Source organism: Bombyx mori, chromosome 17 (genome assembly GCF_030269925.1).
Source record: "Bombyx mori chromosome 17, ASM3026992v2".
Taxonomy (NCBI): Eukaryota; Metazoa; Arthropoda; class Insecta; order Lepidoptera; family Bombycidae; genus Bombyx; species Bombyx mori.
Genome location: NC_085123.1, coordinates 3181678 through 3207947, shown reverse-complemented (window position 1 = coordinate 3207947; position 26270 = coordinate 3181678). Strand labels below are relative to the sequence as shown.

The 26270-nt window shown below is 36.1% G+C and overlaps 1 protein-coding gene across 2 annotated transcripts in view; it reads left to right on the top strand.

Annotated features, from left to right (window-relative positions):
• LOC101741472 (thrombospondin type-1 domain-containing protein 7A) overlaps positions 1-26270 on the top strand; it is a 109153-nt gene that overhangs the window by 58607 nt on the left and 24276 nt on the right. For both annotated transcript variants that reach the window (XM_062673278.1, XM_062673279.1), the window contains exons 3-7: positions 16840-16939; positions 17743-17847; positions 24063-24208; positions 24500-24628; positions 25327-25547. In XM_062673278.1, coding sequence (XP_062529262.1) covers positions 16840-16939; positions 17743-17847; positions 24063-24208; positions 24500-24628; positions 25327-25547 — 701 coding nt within the window. The remainder of the gene's footprint in view (positions 1-16839; positions 16940-17742; positions 17848-24062; positions 24209-24499; positions 24629-25326; positions 25548-26270) is intronic.

Below are 26270 nucleotides of genomic sequence, written 5' to 3'. Positions count from 1 at the left end.
TAAGTTCTAAGGGTCTCAGTACAGTTACAACGGCTGCCCCACCCTTCAAACCGAAACGCATTACTGCTTCACGGCCGAAATGGGCAGGGTGGTGGTACCCTATCCGCGCGGACTCACAAGAGGTCCTACCACCAGTAACTACGCAAATTATAATTTTGCGGGTTTGATTTTTATTACACGATGTTATTCCTTCACCGTGGAAATCAATCGTGAACATGTGTCTGTGGGTAGCACTGGATGCAAGCGGCGCAGGACTCATATTTGTGGCGAGGCTTAGGGGAGGCCTTTGTCCAACAGTGGACGTCTCCGGGCTGATAGAGACTTGCATAATGCGTTTCTCCAGATAGTCGTCTATATTCAAATAATTTGTTTAATTAAGTTTGAGTATTAAATATTAAGTTAGCTTGGACGTATTTGAGTTTGAGTATAATAATTATTATAACGTGCATGCGATCTACCTGGTGTTGAGTACGTAGCATAGCTTATCGAAGACTGCGATGTGGGTGAGTGCTTCGTTTGGCGCTTTCCGATGTCGAGCGATGAAGTGGTAAAAAGACGATGACCTAATTACGAATATTGTTCAAATTAATCTTATTATTATTATTATACCTTTAAACGAGCAATTCTTATATATAATCTGAATCTCGGAAACAGCTCCAACGGTTTTTATAAAAATTACTATACAGGTGATTTCGGGGGCGATAAATCGATCAAGCTACGATTTATTTTCAGGAAATGTTGTTTTATTCGTGTTTTCAATAATCAACTCTTCCCGACATCTATTGGCGAATAATAATACTCTTTTTCTTAATTGAGGGCAACTAACCGCTTTAAAAATACAAGATGGCGTTATCAAAAAAAATAATTGATCTAGTAATATTAAAACTAAAAACATGATGACAGCAATCATTTATAATAAGAAATTATTGCTTCAGAGTAGGTATGCAAGAGTAGGAATCAATACAGACACGAACCCGACATTATTTGCACGGGTCTGTACATCCGGTGGAACAACTGTTATCTTGATAGCTGTCGTTACACTGAAATAGCTTTTTGGATGGGACCTCTTTATTTATTTCATTTGTTTTTATCTCTTTAGGGTTAAAAAAAAGGATAAAAGTTTTTTCATCATCATTACTCACGAGTTCAGTTCGAAATAAATCAAACAAGACAGATTCGTGATCAATTCGAATTTACGATCAAGATTAGGTTGAATTATTTTCGAGCAGTTTTAGTAAATCTACTATGCAAATATTGGAAGTTGATATTAACCTACTCTTTGATTACAATTTAAGCATTTGTAAGAATTTAATGGCCTCTGGGCGAATCCCTTAACTTTTTTTTTTATTGCCCTTGTAGGCAGACGAGCATACGGCCCGCCTGGTGGTGAGTGGTTACCGTCGCCCATGGACTTCAGCAATGCCAGGGGCAGAGCCAAGCCGCTGCCTACCGCTTAATACTCTCCACAAGCCTCTTTTGAAGAAGGACATGTGATAGCGCTCGGGAAACAGCTTTGTGTGCTAAGTCCACCGATTTTTGTTCTTTTTTATCTACCTATTCGCTGGTGGCCTTAAGGACTATTCCAATTACGTGCGGATGGGTAGGTAAGTTCACGGGCTTAACTTGAGAAAATCTGCTAACACTATCCCTATCAAGAGCAGCGCTTCGCAGAATATACAACTGGATCGGAATCGCGACCCACTGAGAAGATCGGGCGAAAAACTCAATGGGTTGGGTCTAGAGATGCGAAAGACTGAAAATTCAAAGACATTCCAATTTACTTAGCTTTAACAGTATCAAGTATAAATTAAAGAATATATAGAAGAATATATAAAAATAAGCCTACCTACGACTATTCATAATAAAAGTGTATTTTCCTTGAACCAGGAAGTACATGGCAGACTGTCGTCACGGGGATTACAATCATAAATCAAGGAAGTGAGGGAAATATTAATACCGCAGGGTAGGGATAGCGCCGCGAAAGTGATTTCCACATATAATACATACTAAGATCGTTTTAACGTAACATACAGAAAGAAATATTTAATGGTAATATTTATTGCATCAAATGACAATAAAGAATAAAAAGGGTTTTTCCAGAAAAATGTGGTAGTGTGGCTTAAATAACGAAATGAACCAAGTGAATATAAAATTCGATTTTTCAGCTTTGCTAGTTGCAATGGAATTACAGGTCTCTAATCCTGGAACAGCTACCAAAATGTTCTACTATGTAATTAGCAAGTGCCCACGCAACGGCTTATACACAGAAGGATACATTTCAACTTGTAATTCATTAAAACCCGCTGAATTTGTAGCCTGACTTACTTATCACTGACATCTTATTCTATGCCCTAAATTCTAAAAATCATACGTTCTGGTTCGTAGGGTCTATCTTTGTTGCCAAATAATTTAAACTTTGACTTCAGAGCTTACGACCAGTGGCGGCACCATACTAAGACCACTTAATACCGGCATGGCTGCTGTAGGATGACAGATCTAGAGAAATAAATAAGCTCGCTAAGCCACTAAAAGCGTTCGAGATATAAAAGTTTCCAGCTGAGCCTCGCCTTTCATTCACACCAATTTCTCTTCACGAAAAACTTTGAGCAAAAGACACATATAACGGCCGAAAATTTTAATTTAACTTGTCTTCATTGGCACCTACTATCCTTCATTTAAATAGTTACAGCGGTATGGTTCACAGCAATTCAATAACTGCGAATAATCCTCATGGCCATTCACACATAGTCAATATTTTACGTTATCCATAACCGTAGGGATGTAGCACTTTCCATTTTCACGTACTATGGCCATTGAAGCGAAAGAAATCTCATATGTTCTGTACAAGAGCGGGGAGGGCTTGGGACGTGCCCAGATTACGAGACGAAATGAAAATAAACAACTCCACTCCACTCTGTCCATTAATAATAATACACTGACGCTCCGAAATTCTTGTAACTATTTATTAGATTTAGATTAATCACATTCTGGGATATTAATGTGGCTATGTATTTTGCGTGATAATTTACCTTCACAAATTATTAAAAGCGATGATATAGGGAGATTTGTGAGGAATAAAAATCTTTTCTGTCTCAAATCTCACAACGCGAGACGTTGAGATATTAGGTGGAAAGCTATTATATGACCTCTGTCCCAGAATTCAATACAAATCGATTTACTACTTCGCGGTAGAAATTAGGCAGCATGGTGATACTTACACACAGTACGCATACTACCAGTTAACACTGATTGGTATCCCAATATACTGGTGGTAGGACCTCTTGTACTGGTGGTAGGACCTCTTGGACTGGTGGTAGGACCTCTTGTGTGTCCGCACCACTACTCCACCTATTACTGCCGTGAAGCAGTAATGCGTTTCGACTTGAAGGGTAGGACAATCGTTGTAACTTTACTGCGACCTTAAAACTTCTATCTCAAGGTGGGTGGCGCATTTACGTTGTAAATGTCTAGGAACTCCAGTAACCACATAACGCCAGGTGGGCTGTGAGCTCGTCCACCCATTTAATCAAACAGAAAACGCTGCTGCCTAACAATATTTCTGATAAGAAGACAACAGCGATTCGCGATAATTTCAACAATAGCTATGTACTTATATAGTAATTTTTACTTTTTGAACAAAAATAATTAAAAACGACGTCATAAATATAAGTTGTAATTAAGACTATTTTTTATATCTACGACACTATCACTTTTATAGCTATATTACAATACATAAAAACTGATTTAAGACGCCATCTGTTTTAAAGTTATGAATCTTATAATTAATAACAATAATCAACATAAGAAATCATTTTATTGTTAATAAATAAATAAATATTGCGAACATTAATCGAAATAAAAACCATCCTATGGCCTAGGTTGGAACAAAACACATATTTAAAAACAAAAAAAATTAAAATTGGTTCAGTAGTTTCGGTGTCCATCGCGGACAAACAACGTGACACGTAATTTATATATAAATGCTTAAAGCTATTTTTGAAATTATCGTGAATCGCCGTTGTCTTCTAATCAGATATATTTTTGTATTGAACACGAGTTACGGTGCGTGGGTGATTTCCGGCAATTATTTATATTACACAAACAGGATAAGTAAGTACTGGAATAAAATGAGATAAAATACGTATGTAAAGACGCTACTGCCATGTGGACGAATGATGGAAAAGCCTTCGCGTAGCTCAAGGTTGGCGATGTTTCGTAACTGTATATGCTGGTCGATGATCCCATCAAAGACGTTCGACGAATCTAATCCAGATGAATATACCAGCAATTTAAACAAACCCTAGATATAAAACATTTAGAAAGTACCCAAATAAGGAATTTAAATCTAGAGCTTTAAAGTTTTTGTTAGAAAATACCACTGACTTACCAGGTAGACCTGATGAATTCTGCTTTTTTATTGCCCTTGTAGGCAAAGCGGCGAACATACGGCCCATTGACATCAGCAATACCAGGTGCACAGACAAAACGCTGCCTGCTGCGAAACTACTCCGGTGCTCTATTAAAGTTACCACTTAGTACCTGATATGCTTCTATCTTGTTTCTATGCCTTATTTTACCATCATAATTAACCATTAAAAAACATTTGCTAGTATATTTTCTTTACAAATTGTATTTTTTTTTTATTGCTTAGGTGAGTGGGCGAGCTCACAGCCCACCTGGTGTTAAGTGGTTACTGGAGCCCATAGACATCTACAACAACCCACCTTGAGTTATAAGTTCTAAGGTCTCGAGTATAGTTAGTTACAACGGCTGCCCCACCCTTCAAACCGAAACGCATTACTGCTTCACGGCAGAAATAGGCAGGGTGGTAGTACCTACCCGTGCGGACTCACAAGAAGTCCTATCACCATGGAATTATAACGTTGATCCCTAACATTGGTAAAAACAGTTGGCACCAACAAAACCTGTTAATAATTTTTTTAAACTTAAATTTTGTATTTCGCTGCGCAAATGTATGTATTTACATATGTATTAAATAACATTCGAAGCTTACACCCACATTGTTTGGCTTTCATCTCGCAGGATTTGTACAGAGCCGAGCTCCTGATCAAAAAAACAAACATTGAGAGAATACAAAATTTTCAAACGCGTAACTTATTCGTGTTTATTTGTGATGGTTCGAATTTAGGTTCTTACTCTCCCTTAAACAGAATCCTTTGGGACTACAATAATGTCCACGGTAGCGCGGTCTCCGTCAATGTTCCTTCGGAGTTGTCCGATTGCGCTGAACTTATTTTAAGTGAAATAGATGTTTCTTCTAATTGTCTCACTACTTACAGGAAAAATCTGTCGCGGATCATCTCCCAATTAAATTAATCTTAAGCAAGCAATGAATGAAATGTAATCAAATCTTAACTGTATATTTTTTTTTATTTTTGATGTTAATGCACTGTCGATTACACCTATAATTGAGGTGACATCTGCCATGAACTTTTGTCAATTTGTCAATGTTTTGTATTTATGATCACTTTGTTGGTGCAACTTAATAAATAAATAAATAAATAAAATGGTTTTTTGCTGTACTAGTATAGTTGAGCGGGATTTACGTAACGAATCCCGCCGCTTGAAGGTACCGTGTCCTTTAGACACCAAAGAAACATGCGTATCTGATGAAACATGAAAGTTATTGGCAATCGATATTTCAGATTTTTGCTATTTAGGTTGACGAATATATTGACAGCTTGTCTGATAAGGGTAACCGGAGCCCATAGCAAACAGACATGGCAAATGTTGACAAAAAACACCCAGGTTCGATCTGGCAAATCTAATAATAATAAAAATTTGAGATTAAACTATAATAATAGTTTTATTTTAATTAATTTTAATTAGTCTCAAGATTCAAGATTTCAAGCAACAGAGAACTTTCTGATCGGTTAAGTTTACTAGTCAATAATATTACTTAGAAGAATATACGATAGGTTAATAGGATGCGGTTTGGTGGATTTTAAGATACGAAATACCTGTGCAAAACAAATTGATACTTTAATATTATGTGATTAACGTAATGTTTAAATACTGTTTTTGTACATAGGCAATGGTTACTTTTAAAATGAATTCTAAGAATGTGTATTTTAAAAAGGCATTTCTGTATCCATTTTCTTACAGTAATTATTTGCCATTAATCTTCAAAACAAAAGTACGTATACGTTTTTTTGTTCGTAAATAAATCCTTTGTAGTTTAATATGACCGTAAATATTCCGTTTTTAATAAAGAATTCCTCGTTCAAGAGTATGATATAACAGAATGCTTTTTCATACTCTCCAACAATTTTACGCCAGATGCTTCTCGCTCTTCGCCATAAAACATTCTTTAGGAATTTCTAAATTATAAATTTTATGTAGATTATACGCTTAGTTTTTTTTTTGAATTTTGAAGCAGCGTCAATTTGTGTAACGCTCTAGTCAACCACACGCGCCTTCATCGGAGTAAAACACAGCTCAGCTAATAATTGTAGACTAGAGGTCCCGCAGTAGTCGAAATTCGACTATAATTAATTGGAATTGTAAGTTTGTACACTATTATGAGTGTATTTTATACCTCTATAATTACAAATTTCGCCACTATAAAAATATTAACAAAGACAAACAATATTTAATCTATTCTCAATTTGACAACAGACGTCAAGAACAAAAGTTTGACAATAAATAGTATGCATGCGTGTGTGCGTCAAATACATAGTATGTAGTGTGTGTAATGTTTTCTTTATTTATTTAATGTATATTTAATGCATTGTTTAAAAAAATATTAGCATTGTGCACTTCTTCTCTATATTCTCTAAAAGTGTGGAAAATTTCATACTCCTCCGTCCGCGCAATTTTCGAAAAAGGGATACAAAGTTTTTGCTTCACGTATTAATATTTAAAAAAATAAATTAATTAGTAGTACATTAAAAGAGACAACAATGTATGCATAGCTTAAACAAACGTCAAAACAATGCATTTAGAAAATACCTGCTTCTAGAGTTACGGTACCTTCTAATAATTCTACAAGTTCATTAACAAAGTACTGGTGGCAGGACCTCTTGTGAGTCCGCACGGGTAGGTGCCACCGCCCCGCCTATTTCTGCCGTGAAGCAGTAATGCGTTTCGGTTTGAAGGGTGGGGCAGCCGTTGTGACTATACTGAGACCTTAGAACTATATCTCAAGGTGTGTGGCGCATTTACGTTGTAGATGTCTATGGGCTTCAGTAACCACTTAACACCAGGTGGGCTGTGAGCTAGTTCACACATCTAAGCAATAAAAAATAAAAATAAAGTTTCAATTCAGGAGTTTAATGCAATAAATTTTTAAAAACAAAAAAACAACGTTCTTTTTCACCCGCAATAAAAACTATTTATTTTGGTCCAATTTATTCAGAATGTCCCACTTTTTCTACTACAGTTAGGGTTTAATGACGCGTTCACGTTACCGTGTGTTTTATACGAACAAGCCAAAGATAAATTCAGGAGTTACAGAGGGCTGGCGCTTTGATAACAAATCCTCTTTTGGTTGAGCTCGCAGAGGGCGGCGACCTGCGGGGTACGAGGTTAGTGGAATAAACCAAATTGGAAAAGTTCGTAGTGAACGCTTCTGCTCTGTCATATAGCTCTCTGTAAACTTTAGATTGGATCCCAAATAGACGAAACTGTAAAACACGTTGACGGCCAAAATGGCTCTTGGATTGTTTTTGTTTGTTTTATAATTGGACATACGATTGAGTTATGGGCGTTTACGGAAGGTAACGGAGATATTTCCGCTCGAAGTTAAGATAGTTTCTGTTTTTGATGTACTTTTGTATTTACTCTGTGATTTTTTAGTTTAGTAACATCCTCCAAACTGCTGAGCGATAGAATAAAATTTTTAATGGAAATTAATAGCGTTCATCGTCATAGTTGGCTAAAATAATGTTGATAGTATCTATGCAAATCAATGAATTTAACATACCTGCTTCCAGAATTTTATTTGAAATAATGACAACATTTTAAATTTAGTTACGTGGCTCAAAATATTCTAGATTTGTTCTATAAATATTTTCGTGTACCCGTAATCTAATGTAAACACGCCGTTCCGTTTCAAAGGCGGCCACTGACCTGCGTCTTCAGAATTTTTTTTTGTGCTTCATTGCGTGCAATATTTAACGATTTCACATTGCTGATTTAACATGGACTACATGCCATCATGACATCAGTTTGAAGGGTGGGGCAGCCGTTGTAACTATACTGAGACCTTACAACTTATATCTCAAGGTGGGTGGCGCATTTACGTTGTAGATGTCTATGGGCTCCAGTAATCACTCAACACCAGGTGGGCTGTGAGCTCGTCCACCCATCTAAGCAATAAAAAAAAAACATTACTAGTTTTTCATAAAATCATTTAGCTTATTTCGTTATGTTTTTGATTTGGAAGCGTTGATAATTTTCAGTATTAAATAAGCCGTTTGAATCAAATTTTAATGTAGATCGTTTATTTTTAATAAATGAGCTGTTGAAAAAAAAACCTACTCTTAATGCCTCTAAAGCCCGTAGAAATCACAATAGTGCATTAGTTTAAATATATTTCCCCACTCTTCAGAAAGAAACATTTCCTTCTGAAGAGTGGGGAATATAAGAAACATTTCTTTCTGAAGAGTGGGGAAATAAAAAACCAACGGTAATAGTCTTGCAGACCCACAACTCATTTCCGCATTTCACATTTTATTACAATATATTTTAATTATCACTACAATATTTGAAGCCAGCTCTCTTCAGTTATTTGATTGACGAACAATTTTAATTTTTTTTATTGCCCCTGTAGGCAGATAAGCATAAGGGCCACCTGGCGATAATAGGTCACAATCGCCCATGGACTTCAGCAATGTCAGGAGCAGAGTCAAGCCACTGCCTACCATTAAGTACTCTCCACAAGCCTCGTTTGAAGAAGGACATGTAATAGCGCCCGGTTTAATGATTCATCGATTCTTGACTTATAAATGATGAATAAGATTAAATCGCAATTCAGCTAGGAATCCTCGAGGACTCCAATGAAAATCAGTCAATCGTGAATACATTAACAAAACGATCGCGTTCTAATGAAGCGTCCCACTCATTTATGTACGGACTGAATGAAGTACTCTCATGTAAATCATGTTCCTGAGTTAGCGACCGAATGAATTTATACGAATCATTAGTGTTCTTAGTTAAATGAAGTATATTTATTGTGTTTCTGACACTAATTTATTTAAAACACTAATCTGAATTGAATACTAATCTACATAATCTTGAACTACTTTTTTGTGAATCAACTGTTTTATATTTAAATGGATCGGATTACGGAGCATTTCGCATTTTTTAATCGTTATTTTTAAATTGGATAGATACAAATGATTACTGAAGTCCATAGACATTAATTAAGTACAACGTGATTACAATTGGATATGAAATCGACAAATCAATTGTAGTGTAGTGCTGCCCGACACCTCAAAGCCCCTTCGCAGAAGCAATTCGTGAACGTGTGTGTGTACACAGTAAGTATTTCGCGAGAATAATTGGTACTTTTTTGAAATATTTTAATTGAGAAATTAGGTAATTGCATCAGTCAGTCAACGGGGGACGACTACACTAAAGCAATAAGTATATAATGTTTCTTCTCACTTCAAACGTTTATACTAGATTTATAATTAATTATATTAATGCAAAATATGATATAACCTCAAAAATCAAGATAAAAAACTGTTTTAGCGTTGTGATGTTGACAACGCAGTGCCAAGCCCATCTAGCGACATCGCGAAGAATAGTATACAAAATAACAATTCAATCCCCCGATTGTAGCCTTATACAGACTTAGTGTTGGGGCGAAAACAGCAAAAAAACAATTAATCTGTCATCTTTCATTAAACTCATCAAGATGCCTTTCAAAACGCGAATTTCAATCTGTCCAATCAGATCAGACTTCGCGACGAAGCCACGATAAGATGTATTATTTAAAAAAAAGAAAAAGTTTTAATTAAGAAAATAAGTTGTGAAACGTCCGAATGAATAAATAAATTATCGAAGGCGGTCAAAGTCGAGCGTCGTGAATTAACGAGGAAAACCGCGGCCCGCCCTCCTTTGGCTTCGACAAATTTAATGGCGCCGCCGTTGATCAAATGATTAAGCTAAAGTAATTATGGATTCTACGTGGGAAATTTTGCGAAGAGCCCGTTAATATTCGTTTCAAGAAAAAGAAAAAAAAAACTGCTTTGATGAATGGACGAGATAATTTTCCAGTATATGAATATAGCATAGAATATGCAGAAGCAAAATCCCAACATCCATCCATAGCTAATTAAAAAAAGACACTGCAAGCTCTGAATACTTTCCTCTTTGAATGATTTAAAAAAAAAACATTACATGGGCTATTTTCGTGAATCTACATTATTTGACTATTGTTTAGACAATTTTTATTTTGATAAGTCCATGACCGAAGAAGGTGAATAAGTAGTCTTCTACGTCTACACAGCCGCGTTTCAAAGTAGAAGGATACTTTTTGTAAGCTAGTGTTTTAATTACGTATGTCCATGAACAGCTAAACTATGAATAAATACCGTTGAGTAAAACTAAGCTCCTTGCGTAGCTGGTTAGACGTATTGTTAAATTGGGCGCGCTGATATTATATTTCAGAACACGTAGCGGTGTTGCATTCCAGTTTACACATTAAGGTTACTTTTCTTTTGGCTGTATCTTGGATATCATGTGTGTTGATTCCTTAAAAAGTAAATCTTTGAGCACCGCAAGTGCCTGCATGCCAAATAAAAAACATTCCAAGACATATAAAAATATCACCAACTTATGACAAACACTACTGTACTAGGCTGTAAAGCCGACATCGAAAATAAAAGATCATTTGGAAATTAATTATCGAGAAACAGAAGACGTTGCTATTTCTATGAAACTGAGTAGCATGCTGAGTAGCATCCCTATTTCTTTGAGTTCACAAAATAGGGTCACCAATATTTTGTTCTCCCATGAAGCTGATAAAACGGCCGAGCCTTTGAAACCTTTTTGATTTACTTCATTGCAGTTTATAAGACCCCAATCCTAGTTTTATTTCCTCCCATTTCCTCTTAATTTTGATCATTTTTTTGATTACCATGACAAAAAAAAACATTTCTAAATTTTTATTCATTTTGAACAAACAAATACATATATCTTTTTTAAATAGCTATCGCTTAAGTAAATCATCAACGAGTAATCCTATACAATTTAGACATCACATTGACTATCGTCCCGTCGATCTCCGGGAAAATGTTAAAGTTAACAAGCTTCGCATCAGTATACATAGATAACAAGCCCTCGTAAATATACGCCTTCTTTGAAGCCTAAAGAATGGGGATACCAACAAAAAACGGGTCTCCGGAATCGCTTTGATCGTCCTCGTTACATTATCTGTGGCTTTTTATATGGATACTTTATGAAAAGTTATTTGGAATGTACGTAAAGGGCAATGTTCGTTCTTGTCGTGGAAATACTTAATGTGGAAAATGTGTTATTCGGTTTATATTCAAATTCAAACTCAAAATCATTTATTTCAACTTAGATGTCAGTATGACACACTTGTTGAATGTCAAAATAAAAATAACAATCTTAACTCTACCACCGGTTCCAAAAAAAGCCACAGTCCTGAGAAGAACCAGCGAAACAAACTCAGACGCTTTTTTTTTTTTGTTTTTTCTCAAATATTTTCTTTTTTTTAAATAAATAAAAATATTTACAATAAAAGAAAAAACAAGTCAAAAATACAATTAAAAAAATAATAATGAAATAATAATATATACGAAACTGTTATGTTACAAACCTATGAATGCGTTATTCCTGATCTCACACGCAGCTACCGAGTCTCGTGGATAACAATTCAATGCGAATATCAATACAACCAAATGAAATCGTTATTACCTCACTAAAGAAAAAAATCTCAAGTGCCATCGAAAATATAAAGAACCAATTTATTTCAAATTTATAAGCCGATTATAATTATTTCCTCAAAAAAAGCTTCACTAAAGCTTCGTTGATTAAAACGCGACGCCAACCTATATACGATAATTAGAGCTGTTGAGAATATTGGAAGCCATAATGTTATAACTGAACAGACCAATTCTGTCACACACCTATTATGCGTTCCGACCTGCGAATAGACTTATTATTTATTCATAGGTTCCGACTTTCATGGATAGGTCGGTAATAATTTCTATTGCCCTTGTAGGCAGACGATCATACGGCCCACCTGATGGTGAGTGGTTACTGTTACCCATGGACTTCAGCAATGCCAGGGGCAGAGCCAAGCCGCTGCCTACCGTGAAATACTGTCCACAAGCCTCGTTTGAAGAAGAACATGTCATAGCGCACGCACGAGGCAAAAAAGATCTCTGGAAACGCATTATGGATGTACGCAGTGGCTCCAGGTAGTATGGATGAACTCTAAGCCGGTGGCGGGCCGTGCGATGGTAAAAATGAGATGATGGAATCATCTCAAACAATTCCAATTATATTACGTCTAACTTTCCGGCTGCTTCTTCTTCATCCGCGTGGAAAACACTTTATATAACATGGGCCGTCCTCAGGAGTGGGGTAAAATATAAATATTTCGAGAGTCTTCCTAATTTCGTCACGTTATTACGGATCCTTCCGATCCATTAACAGTGCTTTTAGGTACCACAAGCAACGGTCACCATCCTCGTCCAACCCGTCGCTTGCGACGAAAGGCTCGACGAGCGAATTAACTCACAGACACAGCCCACTGAGTTTCTCACCGGATCTTCTCAGTGGGTCGCGTTTCCGGTCCGGTGGTAGATTCTGCGAAGCACTGCTCTTGCTAGGGCTAGTGTTAACATTACTCCGGTTTGAGCCCCGTGAGCTCACCCACATGCTAGGACGAAGCTGAAATAGCCTCTCAAGAATATCAGCATAGGTAGGAATAAAAAATTATTTCGTCAAAATCCGTTCAGTGGTTTGAGCGTAAAGATGTGACAAGCAAAGCTACCTTCGTATTAATAGTACCGTTTGCAATGGTAGCTTCTAATATCATGCAGTACAAAATTACTTTTTTTATATTATGCGAACAAACAAACAGAAAGAACATAATTCAAACAGTCGTTGGGTTTGTTTAAATTTCCTTAATTACATCTTCTTTATTTTTAATTTTTTGCTTCAAATTTTCAAATTTCTTCAGAAACTGTTTCTACTGGTTTATTAATTAATACTAGTGGTCCCGCAGTAGTCGAAATTCGACTATAATTAATTGGAATTGTAAGTTTGTACACTATTATGATTGTATGTTATACTTCTATAATCACAAATTTCGCCAAGACTACACTATAAAAAAATTAACAAAGACAAACAATATTTAATCTATTCTCAATTTGACAACCGACGTCAAGAACAAAAGTTTGACAATAAATAGTATGCATACGTGTGTGCGTCAAATACATGGTATGTAGTGTGTGTAATGTTTTCTTTATTGATTTAATGTATCTTTGATGCAATATTTAAAAAAAATATTAGTATTGTGCACTTCTTCTCTATATTCTCTATAAGTGTGGAAAATTTCATACTCCTCCGTCCGCGCAATTTTCGTAAAAAGAGATACAAAGTTTTTGCTTCACGTATTAATTAATTAATATATTCATTTTTATACTTCAACTCACACGTACGACTGTACGTCACTAAACTCCTAAACGGCTGGACCGATTTGAATGAATTTTTGTGTATGCATTCACAGGACAACGTATGTCGGGTCCGCTAGTTTGTATACATATTTAAATCGTTCAAGACTGCTTGCGTCTTTTCAAAGTCGAACCCTGTACCGTCTACCGTTTTCGATGGGCTTTAGACTGTTAATGGTGCGGATATACGTAGGTTTTTTTTATTTTATGAAATGAAATGATTTTTTTATTGCCCTTGTAGGCAGACGAGCATACGGCCCACCTGATGGTGAGTGGTTACCGTCGCCCATGGACTTCAGCAATGCCAGGGGCAGAGCAAGCCGCTGCCTACCGCTTAATACTCTCCACAAGCCTCATTTGAAGAAGGACATGTCATAGCGCTCGGGAAACACATATATAATATATGTATATTATATATGTGCTATTTATGTGTAATAGGTAGTTACGTATATAGTATTTGACATTTATAATATTACATATCACATAATATATAATAATATACATACTATATTAGTTAATGATTACGACGGTAGTTCTCAAAGACAGCGGCAGCCTGTGTGTTGTCTGTCACCACAGTTAATCACTTAACATCAGATCGACCGTGATTTAATCCTGCCCAACGAAATTAACTTTTATTTACTAGTAAAACGTTCTAATTACCGTCATTTATCACTGCCGTTTTCGCAATTTCCCAATACAATAAATAATTGTTTTTCACGGAGACAAATTTCTTTTACAATTAGATACCTCCATCGTTCGAGCGGTAAACAAATTGAGGGCTCTTTAAAGATAACTCGATATAGCCTGCGGAGCTTCTAATTAATTAGAGTGTATTCTGCCGGGCGGTACAGCCTAACCTTGTTAAGCAAGAATTCCTAGCTGCTTTCTTTGCAACCATACAATAAATCGATTAAACAAAGGTAGTTTTAAAAACATAAACTTCATATTATTTTTGTTTGTCTGAGTGAGTGTATGGTTTGATATTTTATAATGATTAAATATTGAACAATACACTTGCATAAAGTCTTTGGTTTACTTATTAGTATTAATTTTAATTATTTTGTTCAGAACAAACAGTTCACATAAAATGTGGGCTGTCTGAAAAAAAAATCCCTTAACTTTTTATTTATTTACTGCTGAGATGGGTAAACGAGCTCACAGCCCACTTGGTGTTAAGTGGTCACTGAGGCCCATAGACATCTACAACGTAAATGCGCCACCCACCTTGAGATATAAGTTCCAAGGTGGTAGGAATCTTGTGAGTCTGCACGGGTAGGTACCACCGCCCCGCCTATTTCTGCCGTGAAGCAGTAATGCGTTTCGGTTTGAAGGGTGGGGCAGCCGTTGCAACTATACTTGAGACCTTAGAACTTATATCTCAAGGTGGGTGGCGCATTTACGTTGTGGATGTCTATGGGCTCCAGTAACCACTTAATACCAGATGGGCTGTGAGCTCATCCACCCATCTAAGCAATAAAAAGACCAATAAAAAATATATAAAAAAAGCCGATCGATTCGATATCGATATTTAACTATCAAAAACCGCTGTCAATCAATCAAATAACGTTCCGTCATTACATAATCTAGTGGCTTACATTAGTTTACATGCTTCCAAAAAAAGACATTAACATATCGGAAATTATAAAGGATGTATCGTTTTTATAACTATGATATAAACTCAACACTTATTATCGTTTATTGTTTTAAAAACATAAAAAGTTTTTTTTATAATTTTTATGTACACTTTACGTTATTATTTTCCAAATGTAAAACAACAGTTATTAGGTTAAGGCACGCCCTCGATGAAATAGCCACGCGATAAAAATATGTTCTCACTGAAACTTTCATTCTGGCAGCTTTCAACTTGTTCCGCTTATTCAATTTACGTTCTAAAGCGCAGATTGGGTGTGATGTAAAAGTTTCCCGGCTCTAAAGAAAATTAACTTAGCGTCGATGGATGCAATTTCCCAACACGAAATCGAATAGCGGATGAAAGTTCTAACGTTCGTATTGAAAATATTGAGTTCGATTTCTATGTAATAATATAAGAAATTGTTCAGTCAAAACATCTCAATCGATTTGGTCAGTTGCACTTTTGTTAATAACTTTGTATCCGTATATTTAGTAACTAGAAGCTTAATCATCATCATCAGCCTGTATCTCTCCACTGCTGGATGTAGGCCTCTCCCATAGTCCGCCACAATGAACGATCCTCGGCCTTCCGCGTCCAATCTCCCAGCATATCGCCGCAAGTCATCGCTCCAACGGGCAGGGGGACGCCCAACGCTTCATTATTGTGTTATTGGTGGAGCATAATGTGAGCACCTAATTGTATCACCGTATTGCCCATTTTTGCCGCGAAACAATATTGCGTTCGGGTTTAAAGGATGGAACCTTAGAAAAAAATATATCTCATATGTCAAGGTTATTGACGACATCCCTATAAACTTCAGTAGCTACTAAAAATTATGTGTGTGAAGAACTCTTCTGCCAATATACACAAATTTGTTTATTAATAAATACTGAGTATGTAGATTGAATATCATTTTATACACTGACCACAAGCCACAAGATTACTCTTAGGCTTTTTCCCATCGCGGGATGCCAAATACGACTTATCACTCAGCTTCTTTACACACCAGTTTTGTATAATTACGACAAAGTAAAATAAATATGTGAATGATTAAAAGTGTGCCAATAGGAAAATAAAAATTCACAGTTAATCCAAATAGGTATGAGCAAAACACATAATTACCGAATATGTACATATAATAAATGTTTTTAATAATATAAGATGATTAAGGTATAATGGCTTCTTGGACAGGAATCCTTGAAAGTAATAATACCCTGGCAATCATTTTGTTAACTTTTAAAAACAATGCAATGAGTCACTTGAAATACAACAAACAATCTGTATAATATCTAATAATACATATGATAAAGTCTTCTATGTAACGAAATTCAATTTTTGGAACATACAAAGCTACCTTTACTTCAAAAATTTTATTAATATTAAACGATTGTTTGAAATTTCCTCGGACTATTCATTGACTTTAATACAAACAACTCCAATATTATACCAAATCAAATACGACTTTTGAATGAAATCTACCACAAGCGCAATCATAAAAGCGCACATTGTAATGGTAATCCATTGTTACAGAGTCCGTTGTGAATGATGGTGAATACTCCGCGTACGTGGGCCCCTGGGCTGAATGCAAACTCATGGGGCAGGGGGAGCACGCCACGAGGACCGTTGAAAGGTAAAACTTTTCACTTCCCTCGGTACGGTCTGAATAGTTCGGACCGCAAATGAAACTTTCGCTCCACTGACGCTGTGAGGACTTATTTATTGTATGTTTCTTATTTATATTCATTCGCTTAGTTATTTTTTTGTATAGCATTTATTAACCTTAAATAAGTTTTATTTATTATGTCTGGTAATTCGTATTTTATGTATTTCTCTATTACTTTAAAATCGTGCCAATGAGCTACATAATAAAAAGTATTCCAATTAAGAGTTCATATGATCATTATGCTACAAATATCTAAGAGATATAATCTCAATGCATAGATAATACACTTAAATTAGTTATAGATAAGCAACTCAAGCGTTCAACAAAAATGTTTACGGGCGTCGGCCACTAGATGGCTTCACTTCGATTAGTTTCTCATTGCTCCTGTAGATGGTAGTAATATATTAACTATCCTATATTTTATTTCTAATGAAGGATTTTGTAAATTTTCAGTCACCACGAATTGGTAAAATTTAATCAATTTCTCTATAACTAATAGATATGTACTTGAATGATATATAAAATTTTTATTTTATGTGTTTAGTTGTACAATAATTAAATGCCTTAACTTTAACAACATATAAGTTTAGGGGCATCCGCTACAAGATGTCGATAGTTTCCATACAAAAAAAAAATGTCTTAAAGTATTGCAGTTTCAGAGTCCTGTCTCAACGTTTGCTAATTTTCACTATTAATCTAGATGATTTATTTTAAAACTTAATAATAAATTTAATTTAAAACTTAATAATAAATATTTTAATGCTCACCAGATATCTAAGACCGGAAGCCAACTCTTTAGTTCACACGCCTTCATTGGGTATACAACGTCGCCAAGTGCAGTGCCGTTACAAGGATGGCAAGTTTGTCGAAAACATGTAAGCAACAACATTTTTAAGACACTACTAAATTAACTTGGTATTTTATGTAGATTTAAATAATAATACATACAAAACTCGCATCACACCGCCCGCTACGGGAACAATGTTCATTTATACTACCTAGCACTACAGAGATCTTTTCTGCCACGTACCATCCGACTTTGCATAGCTTATGGAGCGTAGTCAGCGGTAGGAAGCGGCTTAGCTCTACCCCTGATATTACTGACTTCTATGAGCGACGCTTATCACTCACCATCAGGTGGTTGTTAACACACTACTAAAATAAACTGCTATTCTATGTAAATTTTAATAAAATAAGAACAGAACTTTCATCGCACCGCCCGCTACGGGAACAATGTTCATTTATACTACCTAGCACTACAGAGATCTTTTCTGCCACGTATCATCCGACTTTGGATATCTTACGGAGAGTAGTCAGCGGTAGGAATCGGCTTAGCTCTACCCCTGAGATTACTGACTTCTATGAACGACGCTAATCACTCACCATCAGGTGGTTGTTAACACACTACTAAAAGAATTTGCTATTCTATGTAAATTTTAATAAAATAAGAACAGAACTTTCATCGCACCGCCCGCTACGGGAACAATGTTCATTTATACTACCTAGCACTACAGAGATCTTTTCTGCCACGTACCATCTGACTTTGGATATCTTACGGAGAGTAGTCAGCGATAGGAAACGGCTTAGCTCTACCCCTGAGATTACTGACTTCTATGAACGACGCTAATCACTCACCATCAGGTGGTTGTTAACACACTACTAAAAGAATTTGCTATTCTATGTAAATTTTAATAAAATAAGAACAGAACTTTCATCGCACCGCCCGCTACGGGAACAATGTTCATTTATACTACCTAGCACTACAGAGATCTTTTCTGCCACGTACCATCTGACTTTGGATATCTTACGGAGAGTAGTCAGCGGTAGGAAACGGCTTAGCTCTACCCCTGAGATTACTGACTTCTATGAACGACGCTAATCACTCACCATCAGGTGGTTGTTAACACACTACTAAAAGAATTTGCTATTCTATGTAAATTTTAATAAAATAAGAACAGAACTTTCATCGCACCGCCCGCTACGGGAACAATGTTCATTTATACTACCTAGCACTACAGAGATCTTTTCTGCCACGTATCATCCGACTTTGGATATCTTACGGAGAGTAGTCAGCGGTAGGAAGCGGCTTAGCTCTACCCCTGAGATTACTGACTTCTATGAACGACGCTAATCACTCACCGTCAGGTGGTTGTTAACACACTACTAAAAGAATTTGCTATTCTATGTAAATTTTAATAAAATAAGAACAGAACTTTCATCGCACCGCCCGCTACGGGAACAATGTTCATTTATACTACCTAGCACTACAGAGATCTTTTCTGCCACGTACCATCTGACTTTGGATATCTTACGGAGAGTAGTCAGCGGTAGGAAACGGCTTAGCTCTACCCCTGAGATTACTGACTTCTATGAACGACGCTAATCACTCACCATCAGGTGGTTGTTAACACACTACTAAAATAATTTGCTATTCTATGTAAATTTTAATAAAATAAGAACAGAACTTTCATCGCACCGCCCGCTACGGGAACAATGTTCATTTATACTACCTAGCACTACAGAGATCTTTTCTGCCACGTACCATCTGACTTTGGATATCTTACGGAGAGTAGTCAGCGGTAAGAAACGGCTTAGCTCTACCCCTGAGATTACTGACTTCTATGAACGACGCTAATCACTCACCATCAGGTGGTTGTTAACACACTACTAAAAGAATTTGCTATTCTATGTAAATTTTAATAAAATAAGAACAGAACTTTCATCGCACCGCCCGCTACGGGAACAATGTTCATTTATACTACCTAGCACTACAGAGATCTTTTCTGCCACGTACCATCTGACTTTGGATATCTTACGGAGAGTAGTCAGCGGTAGGAAACGGCTTAGCTCTGCCCCGGAGATTACTGACTTATGTAAGCGACACTAAATACTCACCATCAAGCTAGCAGTACGTACAAGAGACAAAAAAGAAACATTTTATAAATCTGTTTTAATAAAGGAGTTTACTTAAGTTTTTTTTATTTTATTGCATAGATGGGTGGACGAACTCACAATCTATCTTTTTTTTTTATTTTTTTTTATTGCTTCGATGGATGGACGAGCTCACAGCCCACCTGATGTTAAGTGGTTACTGGAGCCCATAGACAACCACAACGTAAATGCGCCACCCACCTTGAGATACAAGTTCTAAGTTCTCAAGTATAGTAACGACGGCTGCCCCACCCTTCAAACCGAAACGCATTACTGCTTCACGGCAGAAGTAGGCAGGGTGGTGGTACCCACCCGCGCGGACTCACAAGAGGTCCTACCACCAGTAATTACGCAAATTATAATTTTGCGGGTTTCATTTTTATTACACGATGTTATTCCTTCACCGTGGAAATCAATCGTGAACATCAATCTGGGTTAAGTGAGAGAAAACCCTCACTGGTATTGTCCGCCACACCATTTCCGCCACGAAATCGCGTCGCCTCTTTAATGGCATGACTTGGAGAAACAGTAGATCGTAGAACAGGTGCAGGGGAAGCGTCGTAAAAGTCGAAATCTAACATGATATTATAAAAGTATTGTAAAGACAAGAAGAGCAACTCTAGAACGATCTATTGAACCGGCACGGGACAAAAGTAAATGAAAACAAAGAAGAAGAAGCTCGTAGCAGTAATTCCAATGCAATCGAGACTTTAAGTCAATACCTTAAGGCTACCGTGGCAGTATTCACGTTGTATCCCTTTGTAATCACAAATATCCACATAATACCCGATGGGCGATGAGATGGTCTAGCGAAATAAATTTAATTTCTATTTATTTTCCAATCTATACATATAAATAAAATTGGAGTGTATGTTTGTAATATTGAAATAACCACTTTTTACTACATTTATATGAATATATATACGGTACATACACCAAAATAATTTTTTTTACAATTTTTGTCTGTCTGTCTGTCTATCTGTTTGTTCCAGCTAATCTCTGGAACGGCTAGACCGATTTTGACGGGATTTTCACTGATAGGTAGCTGATGATATAAAGAGTAACTCAGGCTACTTTTTTTTAGGCTAGCTTCATCTCGCCGTGTCTCCCGCGGTACGACAATAACCGCGGGCTACATCGCGGGACTCAGCTATCAGTAATAAAATGTGTGCGTGTACTAGTGTACACACGTAAGAAGTGAAACTTCTTTATGGCCTTATTTTTCGAAAAATGATCTACATGCAACTTTCTAGAAATTGGTTAAATAAAGTTAAATTAGATAAAGTTTAAACAAAAGGATTTTATTATCATAGACATGAATACAAAAAAGTTAAATTAGATAAAGTTTAAACAAAAGGATTTTATTATCATAGACATGAATACAAAACAGATGGCGCGTAACGGAAAAATGTGACGCGTAACCAAAAAATGTGACGGTAAATTTTTTTCCAACGCCGATAAAGAAGTTTCACTTCAATAAAATTTAATGTTTCCGAAGCGAAGCGAGGGCAAGTCCCTAGTAACAAATAAACATAAGCAGTAGACAAGAATGTACGCAAAATATATTTTAAAGACAACATAAAAGAGTACAACGCTATGCCGCTCTTCAACCCGGAAAATACATTTGCTTTGTGACAGTCTAGTCCATTATTTTAGGGGTGGATATCAAATTCATCTACATACATAAACCTAGTTTCTTTGTATTTCCCAGGATACGTGTGAACTGTTTATTATACACAGTCCGTCCATAAATACTGGTACAAAAAAAATATTTTATTTGAATTCGGAACTTGTCATTCTCATTTTTCTACTCATCGTTTTTAGCGATTTCGCGCCAATTATTCGTTTAAATATTTTTTGATATTAAAAAATAGTTGATGTAATAAATAGTATTGAATAGGAATCTCTGATATGATTATTCAAAATAGACACGAAGACTTGTTATTATGTTTTTGTACTAGGCTATTGACAGGTATATTAAAATTGTAGTCCAAAGTTATAGTATAGGTACATTAACCCGTGGAGCAAGTGCGTATTTCAATCGATAACTGGCCACAACTTTTAAAAGATGATATTAAAGCCAGAGCAATAAAATTTTGCCAGATAATTTAAAAAAACGGTGATTTTTATAGACATATTTTACAGACTAGGTGTCTTGCTGTCAATATTCCTATTAGTCTTCAACGCTCATTTTCGGCTCAATTTAAATTCGGTACGGATACGTACGTATCTAGTATACGTCATTAATATACTAAATACGGATATTCTTAGTGTTACGCCTGTAACAGTAACGCCATCTATCGCCGAATAGTCGAACGACTATCGAAGGATCCAGTAGCATCTAGAACTCTCGTCAAGTACAACGCCATCTATTGTCAGCTAGCGGAAACACAATACTCAAATTTTGTGGAATATTCTCGACGAATCTAGGGATTTCGTCTCGACTATAAAAGCGTTCCAGAGATGGCACGCAGTCAGTTAGTAATCGGAACTACTCGAAGCGAAACAGCGAACGGATCACCTGAAGCGAAGCGGAAGAAGGGAATTGAGAGGTTTAAAGTGTTTGTTGAGTGTTTTAAGTGTTCTAAGTGTTGAATACAGTTCTCAATTTGTATTTCGGTAGAATTTTATTTATCCCGAACCCCAGCGCGTAACAATATTATTATGTGTGCACCACTAAAACAAAACGACTAAGTCCCCTCATGCGTTACTACGACTCTCATATCTGTACGTACAAACATGACCATCTTTAATATGTATCTGGTAGCGCTACTCGTTCGCAAACTGGGTCAAACATCGTTATATTGATCTGATATCACTCGTGGCGAAGAACTTGTAGCAACTTTCATATCTTTCCATTCATAAACATTTGCCTGTTAAGTCAATCTATATTTCCTTCCAATACACGTTTACAAATTACACACAATACCAATTAAAAAAAATATAATCACTATATAGAATAAAACAAAGTCGCTTTCTCTGTCCCTATATCTGTCTGTCCCTATGTATGCTTAAATCTTTAAAACTACGCAACGGATTTTGATGCGGTTTTTTTAATAGATAGAGTGACTGAAGGAGAATGTTTATATTTATAATAGCATCCATTAAATAGTGGAGAAAACAATAATACATTACAGTTTCCGAAGCGAAGAGAGCGCGGGTCGCTAGTACATTATAATATGTTCTAGTTAGTTCGTTCAAACAGAAGGACGATTGGTTTTTTTCTGATGCCCAGAGTCTACCAACTGTGTATGTAAGTTAGTTGCTACTTACTGTCTACCTACCTAAGATATTCGATTGGAATTGAAACAGAAACAGCAATGTAGGCTTAGTGGACGAAATAGATAGATAGATTATAGCCCCACGTCTTGACTTAATGCATACTTTATAGGTAAGCTGCAGTAGAAACCGTAGGAATACGTTTTAAAACTTTGACGAATATACACAGTGCAAATAAACTAGACTTAAATTAACATAAGACAAGATTTTAAAAGAGAAAAACTATTTCCAACATCAACATCATTAGATTCTGTAAAAATGACAAATCACATCACAAATTAGCAAACGGCATGAATGCTAAACAAATTCAAACTTTAGTACAAAACGTTCGCTTTTAGAACACTCCGAAACTTTTCCATTTAGCACATAATTTTGGTTTTGTGAGCGGCAATGGAAGTTGAACATAGTGACGCCAACGATGTAAACTTCTATTTTATTTACGCCATAATTTAAACCTTTTTATGTAGGACGCTCACATCGATATGCCGTTTTTAATATAACTAGCGACCCACCCTCGCTTCGTTTCGGAAACTGTAATTTATTATTGATTTCTCCACTATTTAATGGATGTTATTATAAATATAAACTTTCCTCTTTAATCACTCTATCTAATAAAAAAAACCGCATCAAAATCCGTTGCGTAGTTTTAAAGATTTAAGCATACATAGAGATATAGGGACAGAGAAAGCGACTTTGTTTTATACTATGTAAGTGATAAACAAAATAACTGCTTTCTTCAACTAAACATTTAACGGTTTAATTTTCCTGTAAACTTTTGTAAGCTTTAAAAGGGTATATATATAATAAATCTAGTATCACATCTTGTAATTGATAAGATATAAATCTTTATTTCTTTTAATATCTTTATTTTATTTTATAGGTACTGCGGTGCTGCTCTCGCACAAATTGGCACCACGCGAATTTGTCTCATGAAAGTTGACTGCGCTCTTGGAGAATGGCTTCCTTGGAGGCCCAGATCAGACGGAGCCCTTGTACGGACTAGACGCCTGAAACGACTTCCAATAGGTATTGTGCATGTTCCAAAATCATTGTTTTAGACACTGCATAACTTGTATGATTCTTGCGCGTAAATATGTTAAGCACTAGCTGACCCGGCAGACTTCGTAGTGCCTCAATTGATAAATAAAAGATAAATAGAAGATTTATCTGCCTTTTAAACCTTCTCTGGACCTCCACAAATAATTCAAGACCAAAATTAGCCAAATCGGCCGTTCTCGAGTTCTCGAGTTTAGCGAAACTAACGAACAGCAATTCATTTTTATATATATATAGATATATTAAACATTTCTTCGCTAGGTGGTGGTGTGGAGTGCGACGTGGTAGAGGAAGTTCGTCCAGCGGCTATGGAAGCGAGTGCTCATTGGGTACCGGGCGCTTGGGGACCATGCCGTGTTGCCATCGAGACCACGGCACCTCTGCCTCCCGGTAAACTGAACATTTTTAAGCTCTTACTTAATACCCGAACATCAAAGCTCATTATTTAATCTTTTTTTTTTACTAAATGCCATTAATTTCCATATGTTGACTGCACAGGTCGTACTCAACTCAAGACGACTTGAAATACCTCAGATATGTCACACAAATGGTATATAAATGCTTTGTAAAATGACTAGACAAGACATTTACCATTAATAGTAAAGTTAGATATATTATCGCCTTAAACTATACGACAACTTTATACAAAATGCAATTGAATCTTTTTCTTCTCATCTTAATTCTTAGAAAGAAACTAAAAAAAAACTATTCAAATTTTACTGTCTTTTTTTTTAAAGCTTATGTGAGTGGTAAAATTCAAGGCCTATTTAGTGTAAATTGATTAACAGCGCTCATAAATATCACAACCTAAATGCCTAAATTGAGATTTGTGATGGAAGTCTCAATTGCAATTGCAATTCTAACATTTGTAGCCTTTAAGCCGTATAGTGTGGTACGTACTGGTTTGGTCTTCCACTTGCCCCACTACCATTAATAACTAGTTATATTACAGTTTCAATTGGCTTCGAGTTTCACAATATCAATCCTCTTAAGATAATATTTTAAAAAATATACTTCGTCAAACACGATTTACTTTCCAAAGCTAATACTGGCTTGTGAAATTTTAACCGTAAGTTTCATTTTCGCAGTCAACAATGACGATGATGATGATTTGGATAATGACGCAAACTACGACGAGGACGACGATGATGATGATGATGATGACTCAGATGACGACAAAGACTCTGAAGCGAGCTGCGGTGGTGGGGTTCAACGGCGGGAAGCTACGTGCGTGCGAGCTGATGGAAGAGCTCTGCATCCGGCTCAATGCGCTCATGCTCTCATGCCAACACTAGTCCAACCTTGTGAGGTTAGCGAACCTTAATTATAATAAAAAGTAGATATAGAGCGAGAGAGAGAGAGAGAGAGAAAGAGAGAGAGAACATACTTTATTGGACACCAAAACACATAACAACAGTCAACAAGCAAATACGTTTGTCCAATAGGCCGTCTTATCGCTAAAAGCGATCTCTTCCAGACAACCGTTTAATTACCCGAAGAAATTGATATACAAACTAGTAAGACATGTACAAAGGCACTGATATTGATATTTCTCTTTCCGCGGTCCGGATAAATTAATGAGATTAAATTTTATAATAAATTCTATATTTAACAATATAACAATATAGTTTTAAGTATTTACTATCAATTGGATGCCATAAAGAACGTAATACGAATAATTAAGATGGGCAAGGTAAGAAATTATATAATATTAGATAGTTTAATGACAACGATAAGAATAAAATCGGATTCATACACATGATATAATAAATTATACGAATAAATTTAGCAACAACATTTAAGCAACATTTATCTTTGTAATTAAAGGTTCGTTTTATTTAGTATTATCATCAATAATTCCCCGTTGAAATAGCTGAAGAAGTTTTTTTGTTGTGATATCTTTTCCAAATTTTAAGCTTTAGATGGCGCTCCTGTAAAATGTAGAAAAAAGTCGCTTAAACCACCCCTCAATATGTACATACACTGCCTAGTATGTACCCTTAAAAGCACAAAGTGAAGAGGCTTAATACAG